Consider the following 21,973-nt stretch of genomic DNA (forward strand, 5'->3'; position numbering starts at 1 on the left):
CCCCCCAGACTCTCCTTCACCTTCCTCTGTCTAGCATACAGTGATGCCTGACATGGAAGAGGGAAGGGGCAGACTACAGACCCCATCCATTGTGGACTTTGCCCTGCCCTCTCTGACCTGGTGTACAGGCAGCACCTGGGAATGTAGAACCACTTAGGAGATTCCATCTTCTCTCCATCAGAGTGGCTAAGATCAAAAACTCAGGTGACAGCAGATGCTGGTGAGGATGTAGAGAAAGAGGAACACTCCTCCATTGCTGGTGGGATTGCAAGATGGTACAACCACCCTGGAAATCAGTCTGATGGTTCCTCAGAAAATTGGACATAGTACTACTGGAAGATCCAGCAATTCCTCTCCTGGGCATATACCCAGAAGATGTTCCAACTGGTAATAAGGACACATGCTCCACTATGTTCATAGCAGCCTTATTTATAATAGCCAGAAGCTGGAAAGAACCCAGATGTCCGTCAACAGAATGGATAAAGTTAATTTGGTTCATTTAAACAATGAAATACTATTCAGCCATTAAAAACCCTATTAAAAATGGGGTACAGAGTTAAACAAAAAATTCTCAACTGAGGAATATCGAATTGCCAAGAAGCACCTAAAGAAATGTTCAACACCCTTAGTCATCAGGGAAATGCAAATCAAAACAACCCTGAGATTCTATCTCACACCAGTCAGAATGGCTAAGATCAAAAATTCAGGTGACAGCAGATGCTGGCAAGACGTGGAGAAATAGGAACATTCCTCCACTGTTGGTGTGACTGCAAGCTTGTACAACCACTCTGGAAATCAGTCTGGCAGTTCCTCAGAAAATTGGACATAGTACTACCGGAGGATCCCACAATACCTCTCCTGGGCATATATCCTTCTGATGTTTTCCTCTAAAATAAGATGTATATATATATATATATATATATATACACACACATTTATTTAAGATGTATATACAGAAAATGTATATACATCTTCTGATGTTCCAACCGGTAAGAAGGACACATGCTCCACTATGTTCATAGCAGCATTATTTATAATAGCCAGAAGCTGGAAAGAACCCAGATGCCCTCAACAGAGGAATGGATACAGAAAATGTGGTACATCTACACAATGGAGTACTGCTCAGCTATTAAAAACAATGAATTAATAAAATTCTTAGGCAAATGGAACTAGAAAATATCATCCTGAGTGAGGTAACCCAATCACAAAAGAGCACACATGGTATGCACTCACTGATAAGTGGATATTAGCCCAAAACAATTCACAGACCACATGAAGCTCAAGAAGGAACACCAAAGTGTGGATGCTTCTGTCCTTAGAAGATGGAACAAAATACCCGTGGGAGGAAATACGGAGACAAAGCATGGAGCAGAGACAGAAGGAAAGGCCATTCAGAGACTGCCTCACCTGAGAATCCATCCCATATAGTCACCAAACCCAGACACTATGGTGGATGCCAACAAGTGCTTGCTGACAGGAACCTGATATAGCTGTCTCCTGAGAGGCTCTGCCTTAAAAATACAGAGGTGGATACTCTCAGCCAACCATTGGACTGAGCTCAGGGTCCCCAGTGGAGGAGGAGCTAGAGAAAGGACTGAAGGAGCTGTAGGGGTTTGCAACCCCATAGGAAGAACAGTATAAACTAGCCAGTACCCCCCAGAGCTCTCAGGGACTAAACCATCAACTAAAGAGTACACATGGAGGGACCCATGGCTCCAGCCGCATATGGAGCAGAGGATGGCCTAGTTGGTCATCAATGGGAGGAGAGGCCCTTGGTCCTGAGAAGGCTCGATGCCCCCAGCGTAGGGGAATGCGAGGGCATGGAGACTGGAGTGGGTGGACGAGTGAGGGAGCACCCTCATAGAAGCAGGGGGCGGGAGGGTGGGATAGCGGCTTTCGGGGTGGGAGGGAAACTGGGAAAGGGAAGATAACATTTGAAATGTAAATAAAAAAATCAAAGAAAACCACTAGCAATAAATAATTCCTCATCAATTCTAGCCCTAACATTAAATAAACTCTTATTTCAAAAAGTCCTTCCCTGATTCAGTCTAATAAAGATCAGCACTGAGAATATTCATGTGCAGTTTTGTATAACAATGATACAGCTCATATGTACAGAACTCACTTTAGTTACTAGGCATTTAAATCTTTAACCCCAAATTCACGGAAGTGTGTGGATATACTTGGATCGCATCTTTCAAGCAATAATTGCAGGCACAAACATAAACCTAAAATTAATTTGAAGAGTCATTTGGACTGCATTTGCTGACTACTAATCAAATAAAATGCTTCTCTAAATAGAGTCCAAGATTATAATTATTAACTTTGCCACACTCTACATTAACTTAGCAATTCAAAAGATTACTATTTTTGATGGATTTTAGTTGCAGTTTAAGCTCCATTAATTTTATTGACTTCAGAACTATCCCAAGCTGAGAAATAGATCTTAGCTCAAGATATTAAGATTTAAGTGAATGTGTAACTGACTTGAATGAGAAATTGGGAGATTCTTTCAACAGTTTATTGTTTGTAATACTTGAAATCCAGGTCTGTAGTACTTGAAATACAAATCAAAATATAATTTTTGTTATACATCTCTTTAATAAGTTTGACAATTCTTTTCAACACAAGGTGAGTCACTATAGACACTTTTTATTTCTTTTTTTAAAAATGATATGTCTTATTTTAGAGGAGAACAGTTAGTTAAAAAGATACATGGACACAAACTCTTGTTCTTCATTATTTTAAGAACATACAATTCAACTTAAAACCTGCTCCTCTAAAATATACAACTTCCTCCTGTAACAAAAATAAATTAACCTTGTAGTTGAAAAAAAAGAACTGTTTGGCATAGGTCTCTTGAGTGAACTTAAAAAACAGGTCAGGATTTGGTTTGACTGCACAGAGGAAAGCTCCCTAGAACAACCTGGCCCAAGTGGAATCTATTTCTGAACTTGTTCCGGTCCACGGTGGGTCAGCAGGTGCATGGAAGACGCTCAAGACAGGACAGCCACAACCACTTACTCCAAAGTAATCAAGATTTAATGAATGGCATCAGTAGAACAAGCTGACCAGTTTTTCAACCCTGGAAAGTGGGTAGAAAGCATAGACCCGGTACTTCAGTAGGAGCAACACCACACATTATCAAGTTACGAAGGTGAGGAAACATCTTCATGTGTCCAACACTTTCCGGACACTGAGGACCACAGACCGCACACAGACTACATAGAAGCCTCTTCACTTTCTGCTAGTCTCTTGAGTATTAAACCCAGGCCCCCTTTGGCCACTTGCAGGGGTGTCTTTTCTTCTTTATTCTCAATGTAAATACTTGCTCCTTGAGTCACCAGAAATTTTGCCTCTTCCACTCTCTCTTCATCACAGGCTAAGTGTCTAAAATTGAGGATAGCAAAGATTAATTAGTCACTACCACTTCTACAGAATCGAGTTTCCATTCCAAAATGCTTATCACTGGACAGGGCTAATACTGGAAAGTTATTTAATCATGGAAGGGAACTCAATTGGCATGAGAAAGATTGTAAATTAAAGTTAACTAGAATAGCTATGCAATACCAGATCATAAATCATAATCCTGGTCCGATTAAAATAGATGATTGGCTCTTACATGCTAGCCTAAGGCACAACTACCTCTTTCAACAGAGATTAATGGTAATTTACTCCAAATACATCAGGTAATAATAACTCAGGGTTAGAATTTAGCAATGTTTCAATTTATGTCCTGCCTCTATAACAATTCATGCGACTTGCAGAAAAATAATTGAAAAGATTGATCTCGCTTGATCGGTGGATCTACATTGACAAATCCTGGTATAATTAGCACTGTTTTATAGTAAAAATTGTCACACAGGTTAAAGTTCTCATTATGATGGGAGAGTTCAACGGTTAACCACTTGATGAAAGAAACTAACCTCTGCCAGTCACTTATACAGTTTGACAGGCAAACTATTAGGCACTTAACACAGCATTTTCTTTAAAACATCATAGTAATCCAGAGAGGGAGACATTATTACTATATTATTACAGATGAGGAAATTATGAGGAAGAAAAGCTAAGTTTCTTAATATTTGTAGTTAATGTAGTTGAAAATGGCAGCATCTATACTGAAGAACAGAATCCACTGTGTCCTAAGTCCCACTTTCTGCCAAGGGCCCTATACTATACAACCCCTAGACTTATTTCCAGACAAATGTGGTTGTCATGGAGAAAATAGTTAGAATATTCATTTTAAAAACTCACATGGGCCTATAGAAAATATTTTTAAAGAATAAGAAAATAATACTTTTCTTGGTCTCTATCAGGCTCCTCCACTTGTTTGCAGAAGAGGGGAGGAAGGACTACAGGAGGCAGAGGGGACGGAGGCCACCAGAACATGACCCTCTGAATCAACAAGCAGGGCACAGATGGGCTCCTAGAGACTCAGTTACAGGGCCTGCAAAGGGCTGTACCAGGCCCTCTGCATACATGTTATGGTTGTTTAGCTTGGGTTTTTTATTGGACTCCTAACAATGGGAGTGGGTGTCTTTCTGACTCTTTTGCTTGCATCTGGGACTCTCTTCCTCCTTTTTTCCTCCTTGTCCAGCCTCGATATGAGGGTTTTCACCTTGTCTTAGTGTATCTTGCCTTGTTCTGTTTGGTAACTGTCTCATAGAGGCCTGCCTGCTCTTTTCTGAAGAGGAAACAGAGATAGGGTGAATCTTGGGGAGAGAAGATGAGGTGAGAAGGTGGGGAGACGAGGAGGGGAAACTGCGGCTGGGATGTATTGTATGAAAGAAGAATCTATTTTTAATTAAAAAAAATACTGTTTTTGTTTTAAGTCAGGATCTCCCTATCTGCCCTTGGCTACCACAAGAGCTTACTATGTAGACCAGGCTGGCCTTGAACTCTGTCTGTCTCTTGGCCTTCCAAGTGCCAGAACGAAAGGTATACACCACCACAGCTGGCCAGGTTTGTTTGTTTGTTTTTGTAAACAGGGTCTTACTATGGAGCCCTGGCTAGCCTGAAATATAGACCAGGCTGGCTGGAACTCTCAGAGATCTGCCTTTCTCTGCTTCCCCAGTACTGGTATCAAAGGTATGTGCCACCATGCTCAGCCCCTGAAAACAATGCTTTAAAAGGCTGTCTTAATGTCAGAGGGGGAAAGGCTGTACCTTATTCTGAACTACAAAAAAGACCCAGAATTTCTGATTCAAAGTGGTCATTATTCAACAAAGGAGAAAAGTAGGTATGTTAAAAAAAATATATCAAGGTAAAAGTTGGTTTCAAGTTATCCACATCAATAAGTCCTATGTGGATTTCCAAGAGTCTTAGATTAGAGAAAGCTTTCTAGATGTGATGGAAATTATAGGTTTGGCTACGTAGCAATTGATAACTTCTGATAGTTGAAAACTCATGAATGAAGAGACAAACTGAGAAAATATTTTCAACTGATATGGTATAAATCCTATTTTTCCTCTGTCAAGAACACTTAAAATTCTGACAAAATGAATGAATTCTTCTAAAAGGGAACAGAAAGACTTCAAAACTTACAATTTAGGGATTAATACATTTCAAAATCAGTAGCAAAAATGTAAGTCTTGAACCATGAAATGTACAACATGAGGGTAATTTTGGTGCTGATGGGGAGGTAACAGCTACTGTCAAGATGCTGTTGGGAGGGAACATGGGCCAACTCCTCTGGAAGCAATTTGTCTTGAAAGATGTGTATTCGTTTTGAAACAATCATTCAATTTCTAGGACTCTAAACTAAGCTCACAATCCACAATCTGTACAAAGGTTTTGAAATAAATTGGCCAATGTCAATGTGTCCTTAGTTAAAATAGTCCAAAGCTCAAAGATGTTTAAATGACCAATATCAGGAATGATTAAGGCATGGTACATCCATAAAGTGGGATTGTAAGTAGCAATCATAAATGTTCTAAATGAATTCAATGACATTGAAAAATGCTTACAATGTGCTATGAGATTCAAACAGAAAATTACTTATATGACCTCAATTTTGCTATTATATGCTACGTATACATAGCTGCATATAAACAAATGGAAGGAAATACTTTAATATAATATCAGTATTTTTTTGGGTGGCAAAATGATAGCAATTTTAATTCTTGTCATTATGCTTTGGTATCCTTTCAATTTGTTTTTTTTTTTTTTGCTCTCAGCATGTATTGCATTTATAATCAGAATGCAAACGACTGCTACTTGTCACTTACAGAGGAGTGTTACCCTCAGTGTCTTGGATGTTTGTGGATGCTTTGTAGAACAGAAGGATGTGAACCATCTTCAAGTTACCCTTGGCTGCTGCCCGGTGCATTGCTGTAGCATCGTAATGGTCCTTCGCATCTGGGTTAGCCCCACCTTCTAGTAACATAACAGCAATCTGGAAAGGACAGCAAGAAAACAATGCAGAAATCTGTTTTTCTGTTCAGGTTTAAAACTCAAAGGAAACCACCACAGGGAGAGACCCATACCTCATGCCTATTCTTCGAAGCTGCATAATGGAGTGGAGTGCAGCCGTTTTGATTGACAGCATTCACATGTGCACCTTTCACCAGAAGGGCTTTTACAATCTCATCCCGGCCAGCGGAGGCAGCAATATGAAGAGGAGACCAACCTGCCTGTGTAGGTGAGTTTTTACAAAAGCCACGGTGAAAAAGGGACAGAAGTATGAGCATTCACATGCATTCAAGGTTTACAGAGTTACAGAGTGAATAATTTAACAAAACTCTCCTCCCAATCAACACTGAGCATTGTGGAAAAGCTGGAAACAAAAATGTACGGAAAAGAAAAACTAAACTGGAGTCACGGCTCGGTGGTGAAGAGCACTTACTGCTCTTCCAAAGTACCAGTGTTTCATTCAGGCGGCAGCTCACAGTGCTCTGTAATGCCCGTCTCTGGGGAGCTGAGGCCCTTTTCTGGCCTCCACAGGCAGCTGCACAGAGATGGCATGCACTCATACATATACATCAATAAAAACAAAGGACGTCATTTAAAAATAGCCACAATCCTGTAACACAGGTATGGCATATTAGATTAATTCTAATCCATTTTCTCCCATACAATAACTTTTAAAAATAAAAATGAAAATCAAGAGTATATGAAGTTCTGCGAGGTATGTTTTCCACAATTTCTACTTCCCATTATATTGTGGGAATTTTTCTGTCATCCTTTGGAATGACAGAGTGAATATTAACTTACAAAGTATGTACACTATGCACTATTCAATCATTTTTCCATAAAATCGTTATTTTCTCTTATAAACATTACTTCAGTAAATATCTCTGAAAATTAGTCTGTGTCTATAAAACAGGTTCCATTCCCAGTTTTCCGTAAGCCTTATCTTTTTAAAAGGATTTACATATATATATATATGTATGTATATATGCATATAGACCAACATGGGGTGTCAGCTCCTCTGAAGCAGGAATTACAGGAGGTTGTGAGCCACCCAACATGTCTACTGGAACCAAACCTTGGTCCTCTGCAAGAGCAGCAAGCACTCTTAACCATCTCTATAGCTCCTTAATAGAACCAATATCATTAGAATAAACGATTCTATGTAACACACATACACCTAAACCTTTATTATTCTGGCAATATTCACCAACAATTTCAACATTCAATGTTTAGTCTTTTAAACTTCACAGTAATAAGCCCTGACCTGTATTCTCACCCTGAATTATAGTTTCATTAGCAGTCTAAAAGAATGGCATCATTAACCCCATGCCTATCCACAAAGGTCATATTGTAACGTCTTCCTTATAAACCTTACAATTTTGTTTATGAGCTTAATATTCAGGCTTCAGTAAATACAAGGCTGGAGTCTAAAGATAACCCAGAACTTATCAACGCTGCCTAGTACTCACGTCATCTTTATCATTCACTGGCACTCCAAGTTGCAGCAAGAATTCAACAATTTCTGTATGGCCAGCTGAGCATGCCCAGTGCAAAGCTGTTCTGCTGTCCTAGATGGGAAACAGGAGAGCAAAGCTGTCAACAGTGTTCAAGACAAATGGGCAGGAAAAATACTGATGCTGGCAAACCCATAGTACGAAATGGAGAGCACCAGGTCATCAGGTAGGTAACCTTCAACCATGTTACTTGCTAGCATTTGGGAAGCCAAGGTATTAGTAACATGGGGTGAATACCATCCACGAATATAAGAAGTTCTGGGCAGGATAGGGATGAAGGCTTTGGTTCCAATACATGGGCAGAAATGGAGATTTGCGGCTCACAAGGCTTTTGCCTGCCCTTGCGAAGCAGTGCTACTTTTCTGTGCACCATTTCTTTTGACTCCCACCAGTCTACATGGCGCCTACTATCCCCCATTTAACACATCAAGAAACTAAGACTACTTCACATAAGCAACTTATCCAGGGTCATGCAATTTACCCATGGTCTGGGCCTATGAAATCTCTATTACCACCAGACTTCAAGTGAGAGGCTCTACAGAGAACACGTGAATTTCTGTTTTGTTTCTGATCTTGCTATGTAGCCCACATTAGCTTGAAATTCTCAATGCTGTTCCTCCTATGTGCTAGTTTTACAGGCATATGCCACTATATGTGCTGAACACATGAAGGTTACAGTGAATGAAATGAGAAATGTTTATACAAATAGTTGAGAGTATTTTATAACACACCCCACAGAATCAGTGCAACAAAATTATTATTTTTTAAGTTAAGTATCATGATTCTTAAAGACAGTTCCTATTTGTGCCTATTGCTGTTCTTCTTAGTCCTGAGTAAATATAAAGTGATGGTTGTATGTATGTGTGTATTGTGTGTATGTGTATGAGTGTGAATGCGAGTGTATGAGAGTGTATGTATAAGAGTGTTTATACAGCCTTTAAATGACACTTAGGGAGGTGTCTCTTTGGGAGGAGATGCTGTTGGTACCCAGGAAAGGAGCCACAAGTGTCCACAGCCTTCCCTGTCAGTGTCCCCAGTCAGCCGTTCAACTTTATGAAAATTTCAAATACACATAAAATAGAGGAGATATGACAGCGATCACATGCCCTATTCCTTAGCCTTAACAACCAAAATCTTGCCATATTTACTTCTAGATTTTATTACTTGAATTTTCTTTTCAAACGTTTTATTTCCCTTTGAACTGTGTGCATGTGGATGGGTATGTGCGTGTGACCACATGGGCGTGGGGAGGCCAGATGCAATGAATCCCCCTGCAGCTGGAGTTACAGGAAGTTGGGAAAAAAGGAAGGTATGTGTTCCTAACCACTGGGCCACCTCTGCAGTCCTGCCGAGGTTTCTTTAAAACAGAATCCTAAAGGCCATGACTGTTCACCTCTAATTATTTCAGCACCTAAAAAATAAAATCACTTTTGTAAAACAAACAAGCACAAGATCATTATTGGACCTTTTAAAGTGACATTCCTTAACTCTTTGTCATGGTGGTAATGCAAACCTTCCAGAACTTGGGAGGCTGGACAGGAGGATCTTCATTGGAAGGACAGCCTGGATTACATAGGGAGATCATATCTTAAATAACAACAAAAAATTTACATAAAGTAAAAAAAATTATCCCACTTAAAACCAATAGTCTCCTATAAGCCCATTTCCAGGTGGTTTACATCTGGATGCAAATAAAGTCTATAAATTAATTGCATTTGGTTGTTGTATTTAACTTCTTAATCCTGATTAGCAGTCTCTTTTATGTCACTGACTCCTTATTTTTAGTGGATTAAGTCTTAATACACGTTATTAAATTTAAACCACATCACCAGACCATCACAAAAGCAAACGCGGTGAACATAGGGGAATTCTACTGTTGAGTAATAAAGGAAAATTCCAGGACAAAAAAAAGCAGTCTCTCCGATTTCTCTTCTAAAAGAGACAACATGGAAGTTCTGAAGTATGATGTACTGTCTTACTAATGTTTAACACTTGCCTCTCAACACAGAAGGCAACCTATGATTTGGAAAGTCACAATAAAAACCTGAGACTTAGTTGATCTGAACAGAAATACTTCCCAATGTCCATTCTCTTTTGTTTGCCACAGTTCACTCGCCCCACATGGAACCCCATTCTTTCTTCACAGTGTAAATCACCTCCCCTTCTATACAAAGCCCTTCCCAACTATTCCTATCATGTCTTCTCCTTCTATGTTCTGAAATGATGTAAACTTCTTTCTGGGGGATTTAAAATATGTAATAAGACATGTACCGTTATTTCATTTATGCCTGTTTTTTTCCGACTTGACTGAAATTCCCAGCTCCTCTCAAACTTCCTGACATACACACAAAGGGCATTTGGTTACTCGTGGGCCACTGACTGGGATTACAACTAAAGAAAAATCCACCTAACAAGCTTTTTTCACAGATCTCCATCGCGCTGTCTCTTAACTCTGGAAATTTCTGAGAAAAGCGGTGGGTGTTCTAGAAATATATGAAATTCAGCAAGCTTAGCTTCCCCTCCCCACCCTGTCCCAAAGTCTCTGAGGGGTTACAGTTGGACCAGGAGTCGTGTTTTAACCCAAGGCTACTAGAGGGAGGAGTGGGCGGGAGGAGCGCAGAAGTGGCCTCACACCAAGTTAGGACCCGGAAGCCATGTAGGGCTTCGTTGACACCCGCTGCTAGGCGACAAGCCCTCGGGCTGGTTTACCTGATCAGTTCTAGTAGCCAGAGATTTATCAGCCAAAATGCGCTCCTTCAACTCATCCAGCTTCCCACTGTAGGCCAGGTTACAGATCATTATGTTAGACACACACCCCTCCATTTCGCCTTCCCAAGACCTCCGTGAAACTCAAGCCCCGCCCACTCGCATTTCCTGTTCCGGCGACCAATCAAAGTACTAGAAATTCTCCAATCACTGATCTTTGTTTTCCTTGTAGCCCCGCCCATAGCCTGGAGCTTCTGGGAGTTGCAGTTTGAAAGCAGATCCAGGCCTGGAGGCGTCTTTGGAAGTCACTCAGTTCCGGGTCCTAGCAAAGTGGAACTACAAGTCCCAGAATCCTTAGAGAAAGCCGTAGTCAAGTTGCCGGTGGAATTGGCCCAGGATGACAGCTGGAGAATGGAGTCAGGTAATGGGAGCGGCTTCTGGTAGTACTGTGTGAAAAAGCTAGGGTGGGTGGTCTTTGGTGGGCCAGTAAGTTGGCCACATGAAATGAAAACTGTAGCAGCGCAAGAGAGTTCTGGGATCCTACAGATCTTGTCCCTCGGGGCCCTCACTTGCAGTGGCAGGCGGAAGGGACAGAGTTGGAGCAGAGTACTACCTCTGAGCTTGAACCATTGACTGTAGCTACCCTCCCCCTCCCTACCACTGTTTAAGGAGTGGAAAGAAGCACAGGCTAGTTACTCTGGCATTTCTCCGGAGTGGCATCAGAGTAAGGCTCTGCTACAACACAGGTTATACATTACACCATACAGAGGTGATGTGCCAGAATGATGCTAAAGACAGGGTGTGATGCCATAGGAGCCACTAGATACCTAAGAGACCTCAGTGAGTAACAGCGGTCACCTTAGGGATATCAGGGTATATGATGTTGTCACTTTAATAACATGGTAATGGCAATTACCATCGAGACTTTGCTAGATTGCTAAGCTAACAATGTGGATTTTTTTTTAAAGGTGAATTTCCAAATAGTGCTGCAGCAGAAGAGATGCAAGGCTTATCTTTTATAGAAAATATCAAAAAAGACATTAGAAAAATGTTAAAGATATATTTTTTAAAGTGACTGATGAAGTTTGTCTCCTTTGTTATGGTATAGAACAGGGCTTAGCAAACTTTTTATATAACGCCAGATCATAGTTATTTTAAGCTTTGCAGGACAGATGATAAAACCAACTCGAGAACACAAGTTATGACAAATGTTAATTGATGAAATTCGGGATATAATAATAGTGGAGTATGTGTTTATATAATGCTTTTAGCTTTTTAAAATTTTGTGTGAGTGTGTTTTCTGCCTGCATGTGTGTCTGTACACCGTGTGAATGTTGGATCCTCTGAGATCTGAGTTAGACAGTGTGAGTTGCCATGTGTGTACTGAGAATTGAACTCAGGTCTTCTGGAAGAGCAACCAGTGCTCTTAAACCCTGAGCCATCTTTCCAGACCCCAGTGAAATTTATTTTTAACACAGAAATACTAAGAGAACGGAATTCTTTGAGGGAAGTACTGTTTGCTTAGCTGATGTTTAAAGTTGCTATTTTCTATCATTAAAATTTATTCCAAATGTTCTTTTTAATCTTTAGAAAACTCTTTGAAAATATGTTTTCATGCAGTAAGTTATGTCCAAATATTGATAATCCAGGAACATATTCTTTTAAATACTAATTATTTTATTGCATCTTATTGATTGTGTGTGACCTGATTCAGCTTCTAAGAGTGTTGGTTTCTCTCCTCTCCTCTCCTCTCCTTTCCTCTTCTCTCTTCTCCCTCCCTCCCTCCCTCCCTCCTTCCCTCCCTCCGTGTGTGTGTGTGTGTGTGTGTGTGTGTGTGTGTGTGTACACTTACATACATGATGCCTGGCATGAGTGTGGAAGTCAGAGAACACTATTGGGAGTTGATTCTCTCCTTCAAGCATGTTGGGCCTGGGGATTTACCACAGGACATTGGGCTTACTTATGGAACCATCTGGAAAGCCATAAATTCTGATTTTGATTTAAATCAATGTAATAATTTTTCCATAAAGGTTTTAGATTTATAGAAAAATTGCAAAGTCCAGTGCAGTGACTCACACCTTTAACCCTAGTTCTTGGGAAGCAGAGGCAGCAGATCTTTGAGTTTGAGGCCAGCCTGGTCTACACAGCAAGTTCTAGGAGAGCCAGGGGTACATCTAGCAAGCCCCTGTTTCAAAACAAATGTTCCAAAGATAGTACAGAATTCCCACATATTTTCTACCCAGTTTCACATTTTCTCCCTATGTTAACAATTTGATTGTGATAACTTACATACCATAAAATTCAACTGGGGCTAGGGATGCCCAGTAGTAGAGCATTTGCCTCACATGCACAAGGCCTTACGTTCAATCCTCAGCACCAAAACAAAACTAAGTTAAGCTAAACTAAACTTAACTAAATAAAATACACCTGTTTAGATATGTAATTGGTTATTAGTAAATTTTCAGGTTTATGTGACTATCACAACAAATCAGTTATAGAATGTTTTGACCTTCAAGTAAGACCTCATGCCCATTTACTGTTAATCTTTATCTCCTGCCCAGGCAGCCGCTAATATATTCCTTGTCTATATAAAATTGCCTATTCTGAACATTATACTTAATTGAAATAATGTAATATGTGGTCTTTTGAGTCTGGTTTCTTTCACTCACCCTAATAGTTTTGAGACTTAACCATAGTCTTGTGCATGTAAGTACTTACTTTTGTTGCCTAATAATATTACACTTTATGGTAATACATTTTTGGTTATCTGCTCACCAACTGATAGAAATTTAGTATTTTTTCTAGTTGTTGGCTATTATGACTAATGCTGCTTATAACATTGATGTAAACATCTTTATGTGAACATTTGTTTTCTTCTTTTGTTGTAGTTACCTGAAAGTGGAATTCCTGGGTAATAGGATAATTTATGTTTAATAGTTTAAGAAATTACAAAACTTTTTTCCAAAGCAGAAGAAGCAGTCTTGTGTATGAGGCTTCTCATTGCAACCCATCCTCCTGCACATTTGTTAGCGACTGTGCTTTTCTTGTTATTTTATTTTAGGATCTTTGTATAAGGTCTAGGATGGCTTTAAACTCACAAGCCTCCTGCTTCAGCCTCCCAAATGCTGGAATTTTTGGTGTATGTCTTGCCTTTGACAATTATAGCCATTTAAATTGGTATGAAATAATATAGTATAATTTCATCGTTTCTTTCCATAAGGAGTGGCTGGGTGTAGCAAACATGTTTTATGTGCTTGTAAGCTGTTGGTGTATCTTTTATACCCAAGGACCTGCTTCTGTGGTTTTTTGTTTTTTCATTTTAAAATTGGGTTGTTGTTTAGTTGATGAGTTGTAACAACTATTTCCATAGTCTAAATCCAAGTCCGTCAGGTATATAATGTACAAATACTCCCAGGCATAGTCTGTCTTCCGCCCTTTTGCTTTGTTTTATTTTCCTTTGTGTTATTCCAGTTGTTGAGACGTGTTCCCACTATGTATCCCAAGCTAGTCTCAGACTTGCAATTGTCCTGCTTCTGCCTCCCAAGTGGCTATTACAGGGTGGGCCACAGTGCTCAGCTTTTTTGTTGTCATGGTGGTATGTGTTTTGAAGGGGATGGTTTTGATTTTTTTTTTCCAAGACAAGGTATCATTCTGTAGTCCAGCCTGGTCTATAATTCACTGTGTAGCCCAGGCTTGGAATTCCCTTGCTTCAAGCTCCCACACATTACTATTCCTGGAGTCAGTCACTAGGCCTCACTCACATTGTGATATTTGATGAATTCAAATTTATTCTTTTTCCTCTTTTGTGTGTGTGTGTGTTGTACCTAGCTAAGACTGTAATATGTAAGATTTCAATGATTTTTTTTCCTCATGTTTTCCTCTGGAAATTTTGTTTTCTCTTTTGCATTCATTTCGAGTTAGCGAAGATCAATTCTTTTCACATGTGCCAGCAGCATTAGTTGAGTTGCCATTTTAATGCACTCTTCCATGGTGATCACAATGAATAAGTACACACTGGTCTATTTTAATTGACTGTTCGCCCACACTTTGTTCCAGGTTCATTAATTTACCTGTGGGCAGTGTCCCATCCAAGACAGTGTGAATCACATAGTATTCCTGTCTCTTTAGAAGCCTTTGGCTTGTGACAGTTTCTCAGATTTTATTTGTCTTGCTGATCTTGGTAGTTTTGAAATGCACTTGTTAGGGACGTTGTAGTTTTTAAAAGGTCTGTTTTTCTTATGATCAGACCAGTGTACAAGAGCATAGGATTACCACTGAACATATTTGTTGCTTGATATGTTTGCTTTGGGAGATGTTTGCAGGTTAATCACTTCCATCAGAAGGTTAGGTGAAAGATCCTCAACCGCACAGGGAAATGGATCTTGGACTACAGAAATAACCTTTCCACTTGTTTTAAAGGTATAAATCTATGGCTGGAATTGCAGCATGAGCTAAAAAAATATATATATATGTTGTAAATTTGTGTGTGACTGGAGATACTGTTTCCATTTTAACTTTTCTTACGAGGCAGTTATGGTATAATTGGTATAGAATAAATCTCATTGTGTTCAGGTATTAAATCGATTTCAATGTGCTTGGCTATAAATACACACTGTTGTGTAACCAACACCAAAGTCAAGATATGTAATATCCCACACTTCCCCTATATTCTCACATGCTCCTTTGTGGTTGCTCCTATTCCCCAGTCACTGTTCTTGATAACTACTACTTGATTTTTTTCTTGTAAATTTTCTTGTAATTTTTAAGTCCACAATGTAATGATTATCAGGATTTACAGAGTTATGCTACTACCACCAAAAGCTTGTTTTAAATACCTACATTTTCTTTTTTTTTTTTTCCATTTTTTATTAGGTATTTAACTCATTTACATTTCCAATGCTATACCAAAAGTCCCCCATATCCACCCACCCCCACTCCCCTGCCCACCCACTCCCCCTTTTTGGCCCTGGTATTCCCCTGTACTGGGGCATATAAAGTTTGCAAGTCCAATGGGCCTCTCTTTCCAGTGATGGCCGACTAGGCCATCTTTTGATATATATGCAGCTAGAGTCAAGAGCTCCGGGGTACTGGTTAGCTCATAATGTTGTTCCACCTATAGGGTTGCAGATCCCTTTAGCTCCTTGGCTACTTTCTCTAGCTCCTCCATTGGGAGCCCTATGATCCATCCATTAGCTGACTGTGAGCATCCACTTCTGTGTTTGCTGGGCCCCGGCATAGTCTCACAAGAGACAGCTACATCTGCGTCCTTTCAATAAAATCTTGCTAGTGTATGCAATGGTGTCAGCGTTTGGATGCTGATTATGGGGTGGATCCCTGGCTATGGCAGTCTCTACATGGTCCATCCTTTCATCTCAGCTCCAAACTCCGTCTCTGTAACTCCTTCCATGGGTGTTTTGTTCCCAAATCTAAGGAGGGGCATAGTGTCCACACTTCAGTCTTCATTCTCCTTGAGTTTCATGTGTTTAGCAAATTATATCTTATATCTTGGGTATCCTAGGTTTGGGGCTAATATCCACTTATCAGTGAATACATATTGTGTGAGTTTCTTTGTGAATGTGTTACCTCACTCAGGATGATGCCCTCCAGGTCCATCCATTTGGCTAGGAATTTCATAAATTCATTCTTTTTAATAGCTGAGTAGTACTCCATTGTGTAGATGTACCACATTTTCTGTATCCATTCCTCTGTTGTCTACATTTTCTATAAAGGAAGCTTTGTGTCTATTGCCAGTCATTTTTCCTTTTGCTGCCCTTGCACACACGTTAGTCTATAGGCTTTCATTTAATGAGCAATAATACAAATAAGAAAATAAAAATATGTGGTCTTTTTTGGCTTGCTGTTTTCACTTAATATAAACATTTAAAAATGTACAGAAATCATAGATCATCACTGCATTCACTTTTAGGATTGAATGATAGTCTGTTTTATAGCAGTAACATATTTTGTTTATTCATTTATCAGTTTGTGGCCATTTGGCTTATTACTACCTTTTGTTTCTTCTAAATATGGCTGCTATACTTTGTGTGTAAGTTTTTGTTCAGGCATGTACTTTTATTTCTCTTGTATACATATTTAGGAGTGGAATTTCTGGATCCATTGAACTCCATTTAACATTTTTAGGAAGTGTCAGGTTCTCCCAAAGTGCTTCACTATTTTATCTTCCTACAATAATACATTTGAATTAAAACTTTTCTACAATCAACTATACTTATCAATATCTTTCTTTTTATCGTGGCCAGTATAGTGGGCATAAAATAGTATTCCATTCTTTTGATTTGTCCCAGGGCCAGAAGTATATAAAGCATCCTGGTGTCCATAATAGCTTAAACAGTATTCGGCAATAAAATGGCTTTACTCCAATTTCACTTAGAATTTTGTTTTATACCTTCAGGTTGGATTAAGACAAATTATCAAGTCGGCACCAAAAGCTAATTTACCAAGCTAGTCAGGGTTCAGCAATTGTGGTTGAAGGTGGCTTTCATTCTGTTTCAAAATATTAAAATCATTTTTATTTTGCTTTAAATAAAAAGGCAAGATGAACTAAACTTAGCCTTGTAGCTATGACCAGTGGAAGGAGTAAGCATACCCCATGTGTCATCTATCGATATTTGTCCAGTGTATAATGAAGATAGAGTAGGCCTGTTGTATTCACAAAGAAATTATATTTCATCATAATATTTCATCAAGGAATGCCATGTAATTGCTAGAAATGGCCTAGAAAAAAAAACAGCACCCAACATACCTCATACTGAGTGATTTGTGTGGATATTCTTTTATAGACAGTATAATGTATTTTATTTTATTTTATTTTATTTTATTTTATTTTATTTTATTTTATTTGGTAGAGGTGGTGGTTAGCTTTGAATTCTGAGTTCCTTGCCACTAATGGAAAGCTCCTTCTTTAAGTCTTGGAAGATAGATGATAAATAGATCTTACAAGAAAACGTTTCTTTCATGGCCCCAAGTTATGGAGGAACAATGCAATTGCTGTTTATGTCCATCTTGGGACAAAGGGGCCTTTTTAGGGTCTGACTTCTTTGCTACTCATGTGATGATTGAGTGTTCCCTATTGCCTTCTCTGCTGGTCACATAGATTCTAGGCCCTAGAACAAGCAAATTAGCCTTCCAGACTTAAAGCATATGCTAATAATTAGCATGTGAAGAACACAAGACTCAGATCCTATGTCTCAAGCAAATCCATATAATAACCCATTTGAGGTAGGTACAAGTACCCTTCAGGCCTTGCATTCTTTAAATGAAATTTTAAACAAACAAACACAGGATGGTAGAAGTAAAATAACGTGCCTAGTAAAAATTGGAGCTGACATACAAATTCAGAATACTCCAAAACTATAGCACATGACTCTGGTAACATACTGCTACATATTGCTGAAGGTAGAGTTATGTGTAAATTCAAACCCCAAATAATGCAATAGCAATTCCTGTCAGAGGGCTTTGGACTGTACTTGCATGACTGCGGGGAAATAGCATGATTTTTGCGGGGAACAGCAGAACTCTCTGTATCTATAGTGTTCTGCTGTGCTGCTGCTAGCCACACAGGGCTAGTTAGTACTTCAAATGTGTTTAGGAATTGCTTTTTAAATTATGTTTAATTTAAAATGAAATAGCTTTATATGGCTAGTGTTTGCCACTTGAGATTGTGTAAAGAGAGATAATTATCCCTCATTTGTTTCTTTCTAGTTATCAACAAATAGTTTACTCACTGCGACTATGCTTTCTGTGGTAAAGATAATAAAACAGTGATCCACAACTTGGGAATGCCATCCAGGGAGCGAATATATTCAGTTCAACTAAGTGCATGACAGCCACAGGAATAGGTTTTGAGTTACCTGGCATGAAATTCTCTGTTCTTACTACTTACTAACTAAGGCCTGTATAAGAAACCCAGGCTTTTTTGCAGTTGACTTTTCACTGTTTAGAAATGTAATTTATGTGTCTTATTGTCATTATTTCACAATTGCTGTCTACTGGGTTTTAGATGTGATATTTTAATATGGGTTTTGATGCCACTATTAAAATATCCTGCTGTTTTATGTCATTGGTCTATTCAAAACATTCCTATTTAAAATCTATTTCATCATAAAGCTGACATATTGTCATAGCAATTTTGATTAAGCATTTTATTTGCTACTCTCAATTTTGGCATTCCGACTTTTGTTTCTAGCTCATTTACTTTATAAGAAATTTCCCCAATTTTTGTTACAAACCATAAAAGAATCACAACAAATCACAAGAACACAAAAGGGCCCTCTCTAGTCTTCATTAGGTTTACTTCATTGTCTACACTGTACAGAGTCATACTACAGTATCAGATGATATCGAGTACATTCAGGTATGGCCATAGACTACAACACAATATCAACACTCGGAAATGGATACTGGAATGTTGCAGTTAGGATAGGAAATGTCCTTCTACCAAAAGGTTCATGAATTGATGGCTTGATCCCTAGTTGTCAGCACTGTTGAAGGGTGATTGGATCATGAGAATCAATCCATTAGATGAGTTCATACTGAATGGGTTGTTAGGATTGGAGGAAATAGGTCACAGACATATGCTTTTGGAAGCCTTATCTCTGCCTTTTTCTGTTTATCGTTTTGCTTTCTGGTTGCTAAGAGGTGAGACTCTTTTCTCTGTTGTGACCTTTCACATGATCTCACATGGGTCTCACCTTAGGCCCATAACAATAGAGCCAGCCAACCATGAGCTGAAACTTCTGAAATTGGGAGCCAAGGTCAACTTCTTCCTTTATGTTGTTTCTCTCATGTGTGTGAATAGCTTCAAGGTGTGTATGTGTGTGTGTGTGTGGGGGGTGCATTCATGTATGTGTGCATTCATCTGTGTGGAATATGTGTATCCACATGTTCATACGCATGCATGTGTAAAGGCCATAGGTCAATGTCAGTGGCTTTCTCAGTTTCTCCCTCCACCCCCTGAGTTTTTTGAGACAAGGTATCTTATTGGCCGGGAGCTCATCAGTTTGGCTAGGCTGGCTGGCCACTGAGTTACAGGAATCTGTCTGACTCTTTAGCACTGGGATCACCAAGGCCAGCTTTTAGGTGGGTGCTGAGGGATCTGAAATCAGGTCTTCATGCTTGCCTGACTGAGCCATCTCTCCAGCTGCTCCATGTTATTTCCACATATGTGGATTTGTTTAACTAATGCTACAAGGAATTACTCTGTCAGTATAAAGATCTCTCCTATACTTCCCCTTTATAGTTGTAGTCATCACCTGTTCGCAGCATGCATATCCTCTGGCAGCTGCTAAGTTTTCTTATTTTCTGTCATTATATCTGAATGTTATATATTTTGAGATGCATTTTTTAACTTCTCTTGAGACTTCCCTTTTAGCTAATGGATTATTTAAAGGTACGATGCTTAATTTCTAATTGTTGGGAAATACTTTCTTTGGTCCCATTGTTGTCAGAGGTACATTCTGCATAATTTCAAATATTTCTAATTTGTTCATGTATGCTTTGTGATTCAGGATATGAATGTCTCTTGGGAACTTGAAAAATATATATTCTGCTGTTATGATATAGAGTTTTATGTGTACTCTAATTATATCTTGTTGGTTTATTATGTCGTTCATATTTTTTGCCAAATCTTAGAGATTTTATGATAATTAGCTTTATTTAGTCGTTCCACAATGTTTGCATATGTCAAAACATATTTTATACCATAAATGTAAAGCATATGTGCCTGTCAATTTAAAAATAAATTACTTTTTTAAAATGTGGGATTTTTTTAAACCAATTATATTTTGTGTATTTCTTAAACACCATACTGTTTTTCTTCTCCATCCAGAACTTATGGTCCCATATGTCCCTGAATCTCTGTTCAGTTCTTTCCAAATTTTTTCATTGCTTATATTGAATCTTTTTTATCATTCTATTATTAATTTCCCTGACCTACCCTCATCATCTTATATTGTTCTATTGAGACCATCCAATGAGTCTTCAATTTTGATTATTAAATTTCTCCATTCTAAAAAAAATGTTAGCCAGGAGATGGTGGTTGCCTGGTCTACAGAGTTCTTCCTAGGAAAATCAGGGTTACACAGAGTAACCCTGTCTCAAAACAAAAGAAAGCAAAGCAAAACAAATAAGTTGCTTCTTTTTTGGGGGGTGGGGTGGGGTGGGTTATTTCTGTAGTGAGAGTTTCCATTTTTAAAAATTGTTTCTGCAGTGTTGAGAATTGCTTATCTTCAGCATTTTAAGATGGGAGCTTTAAAAACTGTTGTTGAATAATTACAATATTTGTATCATCTCTGTGTTGGTATTTGTTAAATGCCTTTTCTCACTCAAGTTCTGTTCCTAGTTCTTTGTGTCATGAATATTTTTATATTGTATCCTTAAATCATAATGTTGTGGCTCTGGATCTTATTTCATTCTCCTGTCTTAACAAGCCTACTTTCATACCACTAGAGTAGGGAGAAGACAGTGATAGCAGTTAAGTTCTCCCCTTCATGATCCATTTATACTTAGTGTAGGATTAGGGATGCCATTATTAACAGGCAGGGGTGAAATTTAAGACCTCCACTGACACACACTGACATTAGGAGGAAGGTCTCCACTACCATTATATACTGGAGGATTCATTGATGCCTGGCATGGATGAAAGTACTATATCATCATTCTGTCTTTCTCAAACTATCCCAGGGAAATGTGTAATGGAATGGGTAGTGGTAAAAGTCTAGTCACTGTGCTTTGTTGATGAGAATTGGGGTTAAATTTCTATTGTATTTGACTGGATTCTGCCCCACCCGGGGATATATCCCATAAACAACCACCAAACCCAGATACTATTGCAGATGCCAACAAGATTTTGCTGACAGGACCCTGAAATAGCTGTCTCCCGTGAGGCTATGCCAGTGCCTGACAAATACAGAAGTGGATGCTCACAGTCATTCATTGGATAGAGCACAGAATCCTTAATGAAGGAGCTAGAGAAAGGACCCAAAGAGCTGAAGGGGTCTGCAGCCCTATAGGAGGAACAATGATATGAACTAACCAGTACCCCCAGAGCTCCCTGGGACTAAACCACCAATCAAAGAAAACACATGGTGGGACTCGTGTCTCTAGCTGCATATGTAACAGAGGATGGCCTAATCGGCCATCATGGGAGGAGAGGCCCTTGGTCCTGTGAAGGCTCTATGCCCCAGTATAGGGGAATGCCTGGGCCAGGAAGCTGGAATGGGTGGGTTGGGGAGCAGGGGAAGGGGGGAGGGAATAGGGGATTTTCGGAGAGGAAACTAGGAAAGGGGACAGTATTTGAAATGTAAATGAAGAAAATATCTAAG

At 39.1% G+C, this 21,973-nt stretch overlaps 2 protein-coding genes across 8 annotated transcripts in view; one reads left to right on the top strand and one right to left on the bottom strand.

Moving 5' to 3' along the window:
* Nucleotides 1-2,505: 2,505 nt before the first annotated feature.
* On the bottom strand, nt 2,506-10,792 carry Psmd10 (proteasome (prosome, macropain) 26S subunit, non-ATPase, 10). Of its 2 annotated transcripts, none has more exons than NM_001164177.1 (5): nt 10,635-10,792; nt 7,881-7,979; nt 6,486-6,632; nt 6,307-6,394; nt 2,506-3,390 (listed from the first exon to the last, which is right to left on the bottom strand). In NM_001164177.1, exons 1-5 carry the CDS (start codon nt 10,746-10,748, stop codon nt 3,383-3,385), a joined length of 456 nt encoding a protein of 151 aa, NP_001157649.1. In that variant the 5' UTR covers nt 10,749-10,792; the 3' UTR covers nt 2,506-3,382. The 2 variants fall into 2 exon arrangements, with proteins under 2 accessions (NP_001157649.1, NP_058579.2); NM_016883.4 differs by having other exon boundaries at nt 6,228-6,394.
* The window catches only part of Atg4a (autophagy related 4A, cysteine peptidase), a 210,350-nt gene continuing 196,302 nt past the window's right edge, over nt 7,926-21,973 (top strand). For 4 of the 6 annotated variants that reach the window (NM_174875.5, NM_001379682.1, NM_001379684.1 and 1 more), the window contains exon 1: nt 10,988-11,052. In NM_174875.5, coding sequence (NP_777364.3) covers nt 11,043-11,052 — 10 coding nt within the window. In that variant the 5' untranslated portion in view covers nt 10,988-11,042. Of the gene's footprint in view, nt 8,092-10,863; nt 11,053-21,973 lie in introns of those variants that run through there. The other 2 variants (NM_001379681.1, XM_017318600.2) reach the window with 2 other exon arrangements.

The sequence above is a fragment of the Mus musculus genome, chromosome X (assembly GCF_000001635.26).
Source record: "Mus musculus strain C57BL/6J chromosome X, GRCm38.p6 C57BL/6J".
In the NCBI taxonomy this organism is placed as follows: Eukaryota; Metazoa; Chordata; class Mammalia; order Rodentia; family Muridae; genus Mus; species Mus musculus.